We start from the raw sequence: 15,093 nt of genomic DNA, 5'->3' as shown, positions 1-15,093 counted from the left end.
AAAAAAAAAAACAAAAAAAAAAAACCCTGCCACATAAAATGCAGGTCTAGTAGCAATTACTTTTATTACTTAAGTCAGGGTAGTGTTACTTAAGTCAGGGTGGGGCTGGAGAAGGCAGCGGAAATGGTGCATGGGGTGCTGGAAGCCTGCTGAGCCCCAACTTCTGTGAGCTTGCCTGGGTTTTCAGTGCCCTGTGCACTGCCCTGTCACCTTCTCTGGCTGCCAGACATGTACACATGCACATTTTTTTTTATCCACAATAGAACAGTTTGCCCCAGTCAAACTAAAATACATCCGCGGTGGTCTAAGTTGCCATGCTCAAATAATTTTTAATATGAAAAAAAACCATGTGCCTGTACGTGGTGAGGCTGTTGTTAGACAAACAACAATTTTCTCATCACTTTGTCACGTGTACGTGGCCCCACCAACTCGTGTACAAGTGCCCAACATGTCTAGGTAAATGGAAAAAGGTAAAAAGTGCAGCATGGGTTCACTAAAGGTAGCTCTCATCAACTAATCAAATGTTCTTTAACTGATTTGCTTGAGAAAAATGTGAATCTCATTTTTATCGGCTATTGTAAATTATTGAAGTTTATTAGAGATTATTATCTCTAAAGCAGGGATAATATTCCCTCATTTTACAGGCATACAAGGTTTGTTTGTAAAGGTCTCAATCTAAGGGTGTAGGTGCACATTACCTTTCCCATGTATTAAGGGCTCTTAAGATGGGAGTGTCCACACATCAAGACAGGAAAGGGCAAGCTAAGTGGGCTCTGAGTGCTTCAGAGAGGAATCCTCTTTGGGCAAGGATTCTTTAGCTAGTTTTAGGTATTTTATGTTGCAGTAACGTTAGACTGCTCAGTGGTGCCAGTATGGTGTCATGGAACCCGCCCACCTACCACTGCTCTCTGGGCTAAGTCCAGCCCCCACCAGCCCCTGGAGTGGGACAGAAGCTTCCCTTGTCCTGGGAAGAGTGCCTGTAGCTGCAGATGAGCAAGAAGTCAGGGAAGAGACTCAGGGGGAGATGGGGGTGAGCTCTGAGGGGTGGGAGTAGATGCTGGAAAACTGGCAAGCAGGGGGAGCTTGACAGCTCCTAGCCATGCACCTGCTCACCAGCCCTCTAGCAGCATGTCCGAGTAGTGCAGGGTCACAGGTATTCACCCTTACCATGCAACTGTTCAGACAGTGCTTTAACTTTAATGTTGCCTAGCTTTAGTCTGTAGTTCCAACCTCTACATGAGATTTCTTGTCTCCTCAACAAGGACTTGCCCTCTGAGCTTAACATTTAGCTCTTGCCCTGTTTCTGTGTTTGAATGCTGTCTGTGTGCCAGAGGGGGGGGGAGGGGGAGGGGGAGGGTCCTTGAAACTAGGTTCCCTGGTTTTAGCTGTTGGCTACACCTGACCTTGGAGCAGTCATTACAGGGGAAGTAGCTCTGTATTGGAATAGGCTCAGGTGTCCCATAGGTATGAGTGGTTTGGTCAGCCTTATAAAGGTGTGAAAAGCTCAAATACATGTAATGACTATGAAGTCTTTGGAGATTTTAATGATTAAAGATGTCATTGGGCATGTGGAAACTGATTTTTATTTTTAAAAGGATTACAACGTGAGCAAAACTGAGCAGATCTTTTACAGAGTTTGCACAGGATATGTCCCTGACACACGGGTTTATATTCTCCAGTTAGATTTCAAGTTTGTTCCCCAAATATGTGGGTTTTAGAGCTTTCCAAAGAAAGGTACCAGAATATTTAACACTGTAAAAACAATTTTTTTCCTAGCCTCAGTCTTGGAAGTGATCAAGTTGTTTTAGCTGAAAATTTTTATCTGAAACAGACATTCAGAACAGGCCATACTCGTTTAAATGGGTAAAAGTTGATGAAAATAACGAGCTGAAACTAAACCAGCTGGGGGCACCTCCTGTGGTTGTTGAGAACTTTCCTGTAGCTTCAGTTGTTCATCTTCAAAGCAAAAACAAGAAAACACTTGCTTTGTTGTTGACTGCATTCCCATGCTGATTAGTTTGTGCTGGGTATAATTTAGATCTGCTGGTTTAACCTTTTTGCAATAAATGTTTGAATAGGCATGTGTTTAAACAAAAGATGGGGGAAATAATACTTTAACACCTTTTTTGAAATATTTGCTATATTGTAAAGACATTTGAAATACTTGGGTTGAGCTAGAAATGAATTATTCATATTGTTTACATTATTTTTACAGTTGCTGATTGTGTTGTGTTGGATCCAAGGATTGCTGCATGGCTGATAAATCCTAGCGACACTGTTCCCTCTTTTGAGTATTTAATACTAAAGCATTTTAAAAAACCTCTTTCTACAAGAATGGTGAATATGAACATGGGTTTGTTAAGCAATACATTGGTAAGTAGTTTTTAGAGATTTACGTACAATAAACAAAAAGGGAGTAAAATAATAATATTTTTTCTATCGTATTTAGAAGACTATATAAACATACGCATGTTTCTTTGGCAAGAGGAAGGAGCATGTTTTCTTTCTTAACAACATATCCTGGAGAACTGGTATAAAATATCCAGGACTGCTTGAAATCTGTGCCATAATGGGCTCTAATTTTTCATAAGTAACTACTAAATTCTGACAAGCAGCCCCTAGGTCCCATGGCAGCATTAATTAATTATCATAAAATATCCTTGATCTCCTCTTTCCCAAATGCAATATCATCATCAGAAGGTATGTCCTATCTATTTGTAGTAGTGTAGCTAGGTTAAAGTGGCACATACCAAGAATCACATATATGACAGACCCGTACTGTGGCCAGTTAAAATACCTGGTTTTGGGGATTTGGCATATGGGTTGTCTGTAGATGATAGAAACAAACAAACCACACTTTACCGGGAGAAGCAGCATGTTAATTTAACTGGGCTCTGCAGTTCGGGCACTTTAGCGGGGCTTTTTGGTGATTCAATCGTCTATTAGATAAAAGCACCAAAAAAGCCCTGCCAAAGTGCCTCTGATCTGTACAGATGTTGGGTGAGCTGGGTCCAACTAACATGATGCCACTTTTGGGCATGTGCTGGGCTCAGCGTGCTCCTGTGCCAAGCTTAAACTAAAGTGCCATGTATATGTGTGTGTATTTTAACATCTGCAAGCAGCCACATTGAACAGGAGCAAGTGGTATATTCTTTTGGGTACTGTTTAATTGTTTGATTATTTTATCTGTTTTTACTGTGAGCTGTTCTCAGCCTTTATGGGGAGAGCAACATAAATCAAATCAATAAATAAAATACTTCCCCATCACTACCTAGTCTGAGGGAGGGAAAATTGAGAACAACTTTGGAAACACTAGGCTTCAGTAAGTATTGTAATAGTTCTGAGAGTTTGGCAAATCGGGGAGAACTACTGAGAGAACCTGTGTGCCGCAGAGAGAATAGAATGGCGAAGTCACTAAAACAAGTGCTGTGTTTCTTTATGCATATTAACATTTCTAAGAAAATGATGATTTGTAATATCAATAAGGTATTTTAGATGATTTCTTACCTTGTGCTGTGGAAGCTCTTCAGTGAAATTAAATGGAACATTTCTATTACATGTTTAGTGATAAATGTCTTTGAAGTTCCTTTTTTTTATATCCCAGGGCACTATTTTTAGTTATTTATTTATTTTTAGTTGCCTGTCAAAATGATCTATGTAATACTTGGATATGGGGGTAATTTTTTTCCATTTCTCCCCCCAAAACCATTTTATAGTTCTTGTTACCTCTTGAGGTTCTCTTTTATAGCTATTGTGCTTATTCTGTCTTCTGTGCCAGTTTCTTTACTTGTTTATGACAACTCTGTGCTACTTCATTTGTTGTAATCTACTGCAGCATTGTTCTTTCCATCCTGTGGTGCATAGAGAATGAAATGAAGCAAGAAGACAGTACAGTAAAAGCAAGGGAAGGAATAAAATAAGCATTTGTTGTCATGCAAATAAAGTGGATAGGTTTGTAGAACATAAAGGAAGACTAACAAGCACCCAGGTAGACTGGTAACATGAAAAAAACAGGGTGGCCAATTTGCAGCAGGCGTGTCACAAGTGGCATGGACAGCCTCTGTGTCATACAATAGGTCAGGGAGGGCCTGGCAGCACAGTATCAAATTGGGCAGGAAGCAGAAGGCAAAGCAGGTAATCGGGCAAGGACCATTGGGCAAAAAGCAGAGCAGGAGATTGGGCAGGGATCACAGAGCAGGTAACAGAAAGCACAGCAGTAGATCAGGCAGAGGAAGTGGATCAGAGTGGTACCTGGGGAGGGTGCAGGACTAAATTGTGGTATGCCTATCAAAAAGGTTAGCCTCCAGTGAAATAGAGTGTAATGAGTAAACAAGAAGGAAGGAAAGAACATTGAGACAATGTAACAAAAGTGAACATGAGACCTACAGCAAGAAACATCATCCAAGGATGGTGTTAGATTGTAAGAATTGAAAAAGAAGAGACCTAGAAATGAGAGAGGATACAAAATGGATAGGGGATTCTTCCCATTGAAAGAAGAAAAATGGTGACTTTTTAATGAAAAATGTTTGAGCGAGAGAAGCAGATAAACAGCCCCTCCTTGTTGAAGAAATGCAAAGCACTGCTGTGTAATCTGAAAATCAGATAAAAAATTTTTTAATGGAACTAAACTCTACAGATTATTTCATAATTTAAAAATATTTGACACTTCTGCGTGGTTTGTAGTTATAGGAGTTCTCCTGGGTTTCTTTTCTTTATTAAAAACCTCTTGTCTATCTGTAAAGAGGTTTTTAATAGCTTTCTTCAAAATAGTTTGACACCTTTTCTGTAGGTCATTCAGCTGGACTACTCATGTGCTCAACTAAAGAGCTTCTTGGTAAGTCCACAGCAGTAATTCTCAACTGGGGGTGCCGAGAGATCCTTTTAAAGGTGCCTCCCCACTGTGCCTCTTTCTGGAGATACTGTGTGGGGTTAGACTGGAAAGCCCAGCCTGACAGGAGGGGCTACCATGAGGCTGCTGTTGCTGTCCTACCTGAGAGCCCAGAGAGGCGGCAGAACCACTGTAGATGAGAAAATGGTATGTCACCCCTGTCCCTGTGCTTCCTGGTGGGCAAAGGGCACTGCCTGGGCTTCATTCATCAAAGCAAAGGTGGTAAGTGAAGCCTCTTTTGTGCAGGGAAAAGGAGGGGCTCGCCTTGCCTGCATGAACAGAAGGTACCACTACATTCAGAAAAGTTATGGAGGGGTGCCTTGCGTCTAAAAAAACTGAGAAACACTGGTCTACAGAGTGTAAAGCAGCCATTCTCTAGCTCTGGAACCAGATGGGGTAGATGCTGGAAAAATGGTGAAAGATGATGATGTATAATTTAAGAGCACTGTGACATTTTCAAACATGCTAAAATACCAGCTTGTATTTACAAGAGCTGAATTATCACAAAGGGACTGTTGTGTCAACATTGCAGCAATTCTCTCTCAAATAATTGTTGTCTTATACTTGCTCCCATATGGATTAGATCAGTCTGCCCATGGACCTGAGGCAGTTTCTTTGCCCTAGCAGTACCCGTTGTATTCTGCCCTACTTCATGTGGCTCTGTTTGCACTGAGAGAATAAGAGTGGTGTACCCTTCCTGTTTCTCCATTCTTCTTAAGTGTTTGACTGGGGTAGGGTCTATTATATTTGCAACCTGCTTTCTCACTTGAAACCTCTTTTCTCTTTCTTTTCTCTCCTTCTCCTTCTCACATTTAGGCCAGGGGTATCAAGCATATGTGGAGCCAGGGGACTGCCTCAAGTGTTTTAACACTATGTTGAAGGCGCTCTTTTTGGGGGGTTCATTGACTTGGTGCCTTCTGTCTCTTCCCTCGCACTTTATTTTGTTCCTAACAGTTTTTCCTCTGTGGTCCTGAGGGAGGTTTCCAACCAAAGGATCAAGTAGGAAGACAGCTTTCCTTTTCTTGCCTGCAGATGGCTTGTAACTGAGTCTGTCCATGAAAGGCCTTCCCAAAGCTCATAGGGACTGAGGCACTAAGGCTTTGAGCTTTAATTCCTCCTGGCTTATCAGGAATATGAAGAGGCTTGTAGAGCACTAGTGCTGGCCCCACTTTCTGGCTCCAAGTCTTCATGCTCCACTAAGAGACAGTGCTCGCTGCTGGTGAGTGCCACACGGTTAACACACTCCCCTGTGGACTGACCTACAATGCCTGAAGTCAGCTACCTCCAAGAAAATGTTGGTCATTGCTGACTTGTTCTGAAGCTCTAGAACCAGCTTTGTGTCCACTGCCTGATGCCCGGATTATCCTTCACTTAGCACAGATCTCACCCCTGACTAGTTCTGCTCCTTGCATGGAGCCCATCACCTCTAACAACTGATGACCTCGGTTCCTCTGTGTTCTAAACCTGAATTGTATCTAGATCTCTCATCTAGTGTTGGCACTACATGACGCTACCCTTCGACCCCATGGCCAGATCCAGAGACTAAATGTAACTTGGATTCTATGCCTCCAGCACCAGTATTTCTTTCCTCTCCATGTTTGTATTTTGGAATTTCTTGTGATTATTGACATGGATCTACAATGGGAGAGAGTGTATGGGATAAACCCGGCAATGGTGGGGATGCATTGGTTCCACTGGGAACCCAGCAGTAGTCCAGGACAGAGTGGGACCTAGTGGTAGGAGACTTGGTAAGCTGTTCACCTGTCTCTCATCCCCCACATCCAGACATAACAAAGTGAAACCTTCTAAAATAACCCTTTGTTAGAGAGACACTATTTTGGAGTGTTGCAGCTGCATTTATAATGTTTCAAAGGGCACATATGTTTGTCCTGTTGGCTCTTTGAAATGTTTTAATTGTTGTATGTGTCCACACCTGAGTTGCCAAGGGTCTCATCTTCATTAGGACAACAAATCTGACTTAATGTCTGAGGTGTTCACTAGGTGTCTCTCACTTCTAGTTCCCACTTTCAGGATTGCTTGGTGTGTTCATTTGTGATGAACAATAAAATGATGACAGCCTCAAAAGCTAGAAATCATTCATTTTGGTTAGACAATTCTCTAAATGGCCTCCCAAGAACGACTATTATTTTTTACTGCACACAGAAACTACATTAAAAGAACATTAAGGTTGAAAAAGTCAAGCATTTAAATTAGGAAATGCCTGTATAATCTTAATTTGACCCTTTTGTGTGTCTTTAAAAGACACTCTTTTAATGTCTTTAACTACTATGGTAATAAAGAGTTCTTCACTCAAGCAGACAAATGTATAATAAGATCCAGTGACTCAAAGTTGAAGTTAGACAAATAGTGGATAGAAATAAGGCTTTTTGAACAATCAGTGTAATTACCAGGGGTGAAACGTATCAAGTGTTGTAGGGGATTGATTCTCCACTGGAAAATTTTAAAACAAAATTAGATTTTTTTTTCCCCCTAAGAGACTTTCTAGTTCAAACAGGCATTAATTCATGAATGCCCTATGGCCTGTGTCATGTAGGAGATCAGACTAGATGATCACAATCGTTCCCTCTTGACTTTATAATTTATTAAATTATTTATTTCCACAAGCCCTCTGTCTCATTCATTGCACAGAATGGACAGGCTAGTGAATATTTATTTTATTCTTAATGTTCAATATATAGGGCTAAGCCTTATTTTTCTGCACACTGCTCAAGTCCTGCTTTGAAGACGATTATTGATTTCCTCATGAGTGCTTTCATTATGACACTCACCACTGTAGTTTCTGAGCACTTCACAAATGTTAATAATGTATTTTTCGCACTGTCCTTGTGACTTGAGTATTCGCATTAAGTTCATTTTAGAAATGAGTCCATTTATAAAAACCATTTTGGGTTCCCAATCTCAGCTGGGCATTTTTCAGTTATTTAGTAGTAAGACAGTATTTTATATATGCAAGCAGAGCTCTCATTGACTTCAGTTGCGTTTGTGAGTGTTCAGCACAAATGTCAATCAGGCCACTGTGTTTCAAGGCGGGCATCCAGGAAATAAGTGTCATATAATTAATGACCAATTCTGAAAATTTGGCTTTTGTGACTTATTTAGCATCCATCACTGAGGAGCTGTTTGGCAGAGACAGGAATAGAAGCCAAGGCAGCATTAAACTGTCTTTAATTGTGAGACTCTCCTTTTATTTCATGCAGTCTTCTGCCTCATTTATTATACCTTTCAACTTCTGCAGTAAATGAAGCAGATGTCTTACAGATAGCAGCATCCGTCACCAGATATAGCCATGATCCATCTGTGGAACAGCTCTGTCTTGTTCACTGAATGAGGCAGGTTCTCATAGTTTTTCATTATATAATATTTTTTTTCTATCTCAAAATGCACACAGGCAATATGGCTGTATTAAGGTAGAACAGGCAATCTTAATTCTTGCTGTGAAGACTGTGGAAGCTGCCTACAATATTTTATTAATATTATATGTCCATCTATTTTTATTGTGATTTTATTGTTCTTCTGTAGCATTATAAGGGGTTAATTCAAGCTAGGGGGGAGGGGAAGGGAAACACAAGAAAAAGGATAATAGAGTCAGATACTCCATTACCGAAGCATAAAGAACAATGCAGAAGTCAGTCACTTTGGAGTTTTACCTCTATCCATGCTGAGTTTTTAATAGATTGAAACAGAAAGCCATGTGGGAAACCAGAACAAAGAACACTGAAGTGCTTTAAGAGAGCCCAATAAAATTGGGTAAGAGGCAGAGATTGCTGGGGAGACTGAACCCCAGTTCCCAGAGATAGCAATATCGAGGATAAGCCAGGCCTGCTGAAACTTCTAGGTAGGCTATTAATATGAGTAAATACTTTTTACTGTGCTTAAACCCTGTTTCTGTTACTACCCTACTATTGAGATTAAGCAATTCTTTGATTTTAAAAAGCTGTTTTGGTTCATTGGGAACTGTAATCAGTAGTGAATAAACAAGGAAGACTGTCAGGTAGCTGAACCTGCTGATCAGTCACAGTTGCACAGTGCACTGGAGGCTCAGACCCAGTTTCAGAATGGGAGGACTATGTGGTTTCATACTAGTGCAGGTGAAGGCAAGATGCCTAACACCTGAGGGGAGTACACCAGAAGAGTTGCCTGCAACTAGCCCAAAACTCAAACATCAAATGGCATCTTTCAAGCAACTGCCTACCTAACTCCTATTTTCCCCGGGCACCAGCCCTTAAAATAGGCGAAGCTGCCAGCTGTGCCCCCTCATCAATACGGACCACATAATTACTTGACCAAATTAACACAGACTAACTACATCATCCAAGGTTCATTCACCTACACCTCTACTAGTATCATATATGCCATCACCTGATTACAGTTCCTCTTGACTGGCTACATTGGACAGACGGAGTGATACCTGTGTGAGATTGAGGGGATGCCAATCTGACTTCAAGTCCACAAATACACAAAGGTCCATGGCAGAACACTTTAACCTTCCTGGACTTTCTATCTCTGACCTCAGAGTAGCTGTTCTTATACAGCAAAGCTTTAAAAGCTGATTTGAATGTGAAATTGCAGAACAAGAATTATCCACTGACTGGATTGTGTTAAGTATGGTCTAAAAAGGGACTATGGATTCTTACCCCATTATCTTTATTGAACCCTTTGTCCTTATGGGTTTATTACTTGTTCACCTCTCAGCACTGCTCCCTCTTCCCCACTTCCTTCCCTTTCTTGTCTTTTGTATTTAAATCACTCTATTTGGTAGCCTGCTCTGTGCATGTCCTTTCACAGCATCTGATTAAAGGAGCTCTTGCTCACAAAAGCTTATGAATCTCTGATTCTGTTAGTTTATAAGGTGCACCTCTTCCCTGCCTGTAGCCCCAAACTGGGATGCTGGAATTTCCTATTAGATGCTTGGCTTTAAAAGCCTGATAACTGCTTTTGTGTGTAATTTCCTAGAGTTTTTAAAAAGGAAACTGTAGAAATCCTATCACAGCTCATCAGCGGAGTTGTAACTTTTTATATGAGTTACACGTGTGCTGCCACTTGTTCTAATGAAGTAACTAATAGAATAATAGGTTGTTACCTGCCAGGTGGATTATTGCTGGAGGGAAATGAGACAATAATAGACAGACACATGAAACAGCCAATGTGTTTTGTCACCGGGCTTCACAGATATTTTCTGGCAGGAGGAGGACAAGATTTGGGCTCTTGCTCAACATGGGAAAATTTCCATCCAGGTTTTACAAATGAAGTCTAAATGGGACTGGTTGGATTTTAACAATACTGTAGGCTGTGCTGCTATTCTCACCTATTATTTATTAGGCCCCTAGTGGATGCCTAACATACTTCAGAGTTTACAATTTTAAAAGATGACTGATGAAAATGGGACGATAAGCTGCAGAATACAAGTGACCAGGCTAATAATTAATGTGCAGTTTTGATTTAAAAAAAAAATTAAATGAGCCATTTTTTGTGGTTGCTGCAGAAATAAGGGCTGCTTAAAAACAACAAGCAAAACTGCACTTTACTGGAAGAAACGGCATGTTACTTTGACCCAGTTCTGTAGTGTCTGTATAGATTGGGCCCTTCAGGAGGGCTTTTTGGCACTTTTAGCCAAAGCTGATTCAATTGGCTATTAGATGAAAGCTCCAAAAAAGCCTCACCAAAGCACCTGATCTATACAGATGTTGGGAGCCAGGTCCAATTAACATGCTGCTGCTTCTGGGCATACGCTGGGCTTGGCGTGGGAGCACAAGTAAACCTTTTTTTGTGTGGTGTCTTTTTTTTTTTTAATGTCTGCAAGTAGCCAAGATGTTTACTTGACTCAGCTGAGGGAAACAGATTTTTGAAAGGTTGAGAATAGGGAAGCTGCAATGGAAGAACGTACAGAGATGTCTGCAAGAGAAAACTAAGCATATTAAGGCTGGACTGGAGCAGAGAAGATGGGACAAAAACTTATATTGTCACACACTTTCTATTTCTAATCAAATAAGTCATGGGCATGGACAGGAAGTATTAGTTTTATTTACAAGGGACCAGAAAAAACAAGGGAATAACTCAAAATGAAGATGTGCAGTGTGACATAACTAAATCCTTGGACAATTAATTATCTTGGCCTGTACTGTAAGGATGGATTTGGAACCCTGTGAAGTTAGCATTAAAAAGATTTGCAGAACAAGGCTGCAGTACTCAAAATGGACAAACTTAATGGCACAGAAAGCAGGAGATGGAGATCAGAAGTGATATGGAAGAAAAAGTAGTAGGGTTTAGCCTAAGCTTGGGTATACGGAAGAAAGAAATAGGAAAAGAGATTCCACTCCAGGGCAATAATGAAGCTCTACCTTCCCCTGGGCAACAGAGAAGCTGTCCCCCAAATAATGGCCTAAACCAAAGCAGCATTCTCTGTGAGTAAGCATTCAGTCTCTTTGGAAAGTGAGTTGTCTTGCCTATTCATACCCAAATTTGGTTCATTTGGGTATATAATCTACCTAGCTAGCTAAAGGTGCAATTCCTGCAAAACACAGTCTAGAAGGCAAAAGTCTGTAAAGATTCACTCAGATACTGAAATGGAGTTATGAGCTCGCTGAGGAGAAAAGTAAGACTCTTTCCCAGCTGTCCTTCCCAACTTTTTGGAGCTCAGAGGAGAGAAGTTTTAATCCCTCTAGTGTATCCCCCTGCTCTAAGACATGTTCAAGTAAAGCTAGCTAAACTGTCCCTGACGGATGTTCTTGGAAACTTCCAGTGTCAGGAATTCCACAAACTGTCTCTTTCAGTGATGTAACTGTCCTTACTGAAATACTTTACTAATATTTAACCTGAATCAACCCTGCAAAAAAAAAAAAAAGAAAAAAGAAAAGAAAAGATTAGTACTTGTTCAGTCCCTAATGGCCTTGGAGAGCAGTGATCCCCATTTTTTTTTTTTTTACATATTTGAAGGCTCTTACCATGTGCCCCCTCAGTCTTCTCTTCTCTAAAATTAAACAAACCTAATTCTTTTAACCTTTCCTCACAAGTGGTGTTTGCTAAAGCAATTGTTATTTTTGCTGCCCACCTCTCAACTCTCCAATTTGTCTGTATCTTCCCTTAAAGTATGCTAGAAATTTGACATTTATTTTAATTAGAACAGTTCCTTACCTGAATCTTTAACCCTGCCTATATAAAATTAATTGCTTGTCATTTTCAAGCATCACACAATGGTGGGAGATATGGGTTGGAAAAGATACTATCTTACCTGGTTACTTCCTTGCTGGTAACAGTGCCTTTCATAATTTTACCTTTGTTAGTGTGACTGTAGGAGCCAAGGGGCAATGTTAAGTTGTTTGTATGCCAAATAGTCTACTTTGTTCAATGGCATTGACAGTACTGTTGCTATTCATACTGAACAAGTTTCTATGCATCTTTGGAATAATTCTTTAGTTGGCAGCTAGAGACAGTGGTACGGCTTTGCTGCAATGTTGAACCACCTGTGGAACTAAAGAGAGAAAGGAATTAAGAGATGTGGTAAATCTAGTTAATAGAAAGCCAATTACCAGATCAGAAAACTTCCATTTTTAGAAATTAGAACATAATTTTACGTTTATCATCAAGGAGCAATGTTACATTACTGTGAAAAATAACTACATTTCTTTCTTGCTCAGAAGGTGTGTTCCCATGTATGGTTTGTAAAATAAGGAACAGGTAAAATCCTAGACATTCCATCTTGCTACTTAGCCACGTTCCATGGGGTTGTGAGAATCCGTAATACAGAGGTGCTGCTAGAAATACAAAAACTAATGTTCACGAACACCCAAGGAAAAAATGCTTTCCCATTATTCACTCTCTTAATCTTGAAATAGCCTAGTAATCGTTGCGGTTTCATGTAAGTAATTAGTATTTCTAATTTTTCTTAAACAGCATCAGAACTTGGGTCTAAACTTGAAGATACTTTACAGTGTAATGATGGACCTTTCTCAGGAGTTACAGGCAAGGCCGTTTTTAACAAAATATCATTACAGTAAATCGTACCTATGCAATGATATAGTAAAGGAAAATAATATTTGCTTTGTATTCTATTGAAATAATCCATATATGCAAACAAGACAAAAGGCCTCCTATGCTAAACCTTGTGTGATACTGAAGCCTGGTCAAAACTGCAGCATTATGGGTGTGTCTACACATGCTATTGGGAGTAGCAATAAACTGCGGAGCTTATTGCTCCCAGGAAGCTCATGGGCATGAGTCTGTGGCCCTAGCAACATGCTATAGTGAGGTAGTGACCGTGTTTGTCGACACGTGACCAGCAGCTACTTTACTATAGTGGCACACTCCCTCATTAGCTGCTACTTTGCAGCATGCTATAATAATAACCTTGTGCCTGGCATACAACGTAGTACGGGCTGCTACTGTGCTATGCTTTAGTACTTCCAAGAGAAAGTACTAAAGTATGGTGCAGTAGCAATGTTGTCATATGGGCACATGTAAACACACCCTGTGTGCACACCTGGATTGCAGTATATTGAGCTGTGTTGCAGTAGCCCCAGCTGGCAGGGAGTCTGGGGGGCCTTCCTGCTAGCCCAGAGCTGCTCCAGCTGAGTTCAACATGCTGCAGCGGGGCTGGCTTAGGGCACAAGGGTGCTTCAGTGTGGGGCTAGCCAGCAGGCAGTTCTGGTACTGAAGCACTGTCGTGCCCTAGCTAGCCAGTCAGCATCTCCATGTGTACTGCTGCGCAGGGAAAAAACTCCCTAGCAGGGTAGTACTTGTATTGTATTTACAAGTACTACCCTTCTGTGGAGCTTATTAGTTTCTTGTGACCTAATAACAAGGGTTCCCAAACCCCGGGCCATGGTTGGGTACCAGGCCACGAAGGGTTGGCTGCCGGACTGGAAGCGACTGTGGACAAATAAACCCTGGACCAGCAAACTGCAGACTGGAAGTGACTGGCATACTGTAGACTGGCAGCCACCTCTTTTTTTTTTTTATGCTGGGTTGAAAAAAGGATTGGCTGCCTGCCTGCAGTATGCCGGTCACTTCTGGTCTGTGGTTTGCTGGTCTGTGGTCTGCCAGTCCTCAGCATAAAGTTGGGAACCTCTGCCCTAATAGGGATGCACATATAGATACTGAGACATTTACTGTACAACTAAATAATCAACTGTGCAGTAAACATCTTGTATAGATGTGCCCTTTGACAGTTATGTTTGCTGTTTGTCAGTGTGGCAGTGCACCTTTTGAGGTCAAGGAGGCTATTGGTTATGGGCATGACTTGAAACTGCATCCTGCTGGGGATGGGTGGCCTGGTGGGGCTCCTGGTAGCATGGAAGCCCCCAGGAAATACCAGGCCAGGTACCACCCAGTGAAAGGCGGGTCGGGGTGCCTTAACTCCTAGCCCCCACAAGTTGGTGGGCATGAGGGCTAGGCATGGCTGTGGCCACCTGAGCTCCAGTTGGGGTGTAAGACCTCAGTAGAAGAGTGTGGCCAGCCACACCTGCAGCCACTTGAGCCCACAGGGGAGGAAGTCCCTGGAAGCCCCTGATCGGGGATAGTTGTGTGGCCCTGGAGAGAGAGGGCAGTTGTGAAGGCCCTGAGAGGCCCAGGATGTAGGTGGTCCTGCACAGAGTAGGGTTGAATGGGAGTAGGCCTGAATGGCAGTCCCAGAGGTGCATTGAGTAGGACTGAGCTGGGAGTAAGCCTGAAGGGCGGTGCAGGGGCCAGCCCTGTGAGTTAGTTGAGTGTGAGGATGATGAGAAGACCCCAGGGTAGGGTGTGGTGTAGAGACCCTAGAGTGGGCATCAGTAGGAACCCCACGTGAGAGGAGTAGGCCAAAGTAAGTTTTCCGGCACCTGAGGCTGAGGGGGGGTGGCCTCAGCTAGAGAATTAGGGGTGAGTCCTGACCCCGGTAAGTCCTCCACTGCAAGGAGGCTGAGTGTGGGTGGAAGAAAGGCCTAAAAGTTGAGCACAATGATCTGCTGGTCCAGGGAGGGAGTGAGAGTTCCTGTGAGACCCTGGAGCACCAGTTGTGTTGTGGGTTACAAACAACATGTGGATGCCATCTGTGAGGCATGGGCTTTGGTGTAGGGGAGGTTTTGGAACTGCAGATAACCCCCCTGCCATCAGGGCAGGAAACGGGCAGCCTTCCTCTTGGGTAATATTTTAACCATTTTCCATCAAGGCATGGCAGGTGAGAGAGGCAGGCCCAGAAACAGGTGGGCAGG

The 15,093-nt window shown here is 42.0% G+C and overlaps 1 protein-coding gene across 3 annotated transcripts in view; it reads left to right on the top strand.

Moving 5' to 3' along the window:
- POLN (DNA polymerase nu) overlaps nucleotides 1-15,093 on the top strand; it is a 315,827-nt gene that overhangs the window by 37,791 nt on the left and 262,943 nt on the right. For all 3 annotated transcript variants that reach the window (XM_019526104.1, XM_019526103.1, XM_019526102.1), the window contains exons 7-8: nucleotides 2,216-2,373; nucleotides 12,800-12,868. In XM_019526104.1, the coding sequence (XP_019381649.1) occupies nucleotides 2,216-2,373; nucleotides 12,800-12,868 (227 nt within the window). The remainder of the gene's footprint in view (nucleotides 1-2,215; nucleotides 2,374-12,799; nucleotides 12,869-15,093) is intronic.

Source organism: Gavialis gangeticus, unplaced genomic scaffold (genome assembly GCF_001723915.1).
Source record: "Gavialis gangeticus isolate Ggan-Ray unplaced genomic scaffold, GavGan_comp1, whole genome shotgun sequence".
In the NCBI taxonomy this organism is placed as follows: domain Eukaryota; kingdom Metazoa; phylum Chordata; order Crocodylia; family Gavialidae; genus Gavialis; species Gavialis gangeticus.
The sequence above is the reverse complement of the archived record's forward strand: the minus strand, read 5'-3'. Positions and strand labels throughout refer to the sequence as shown.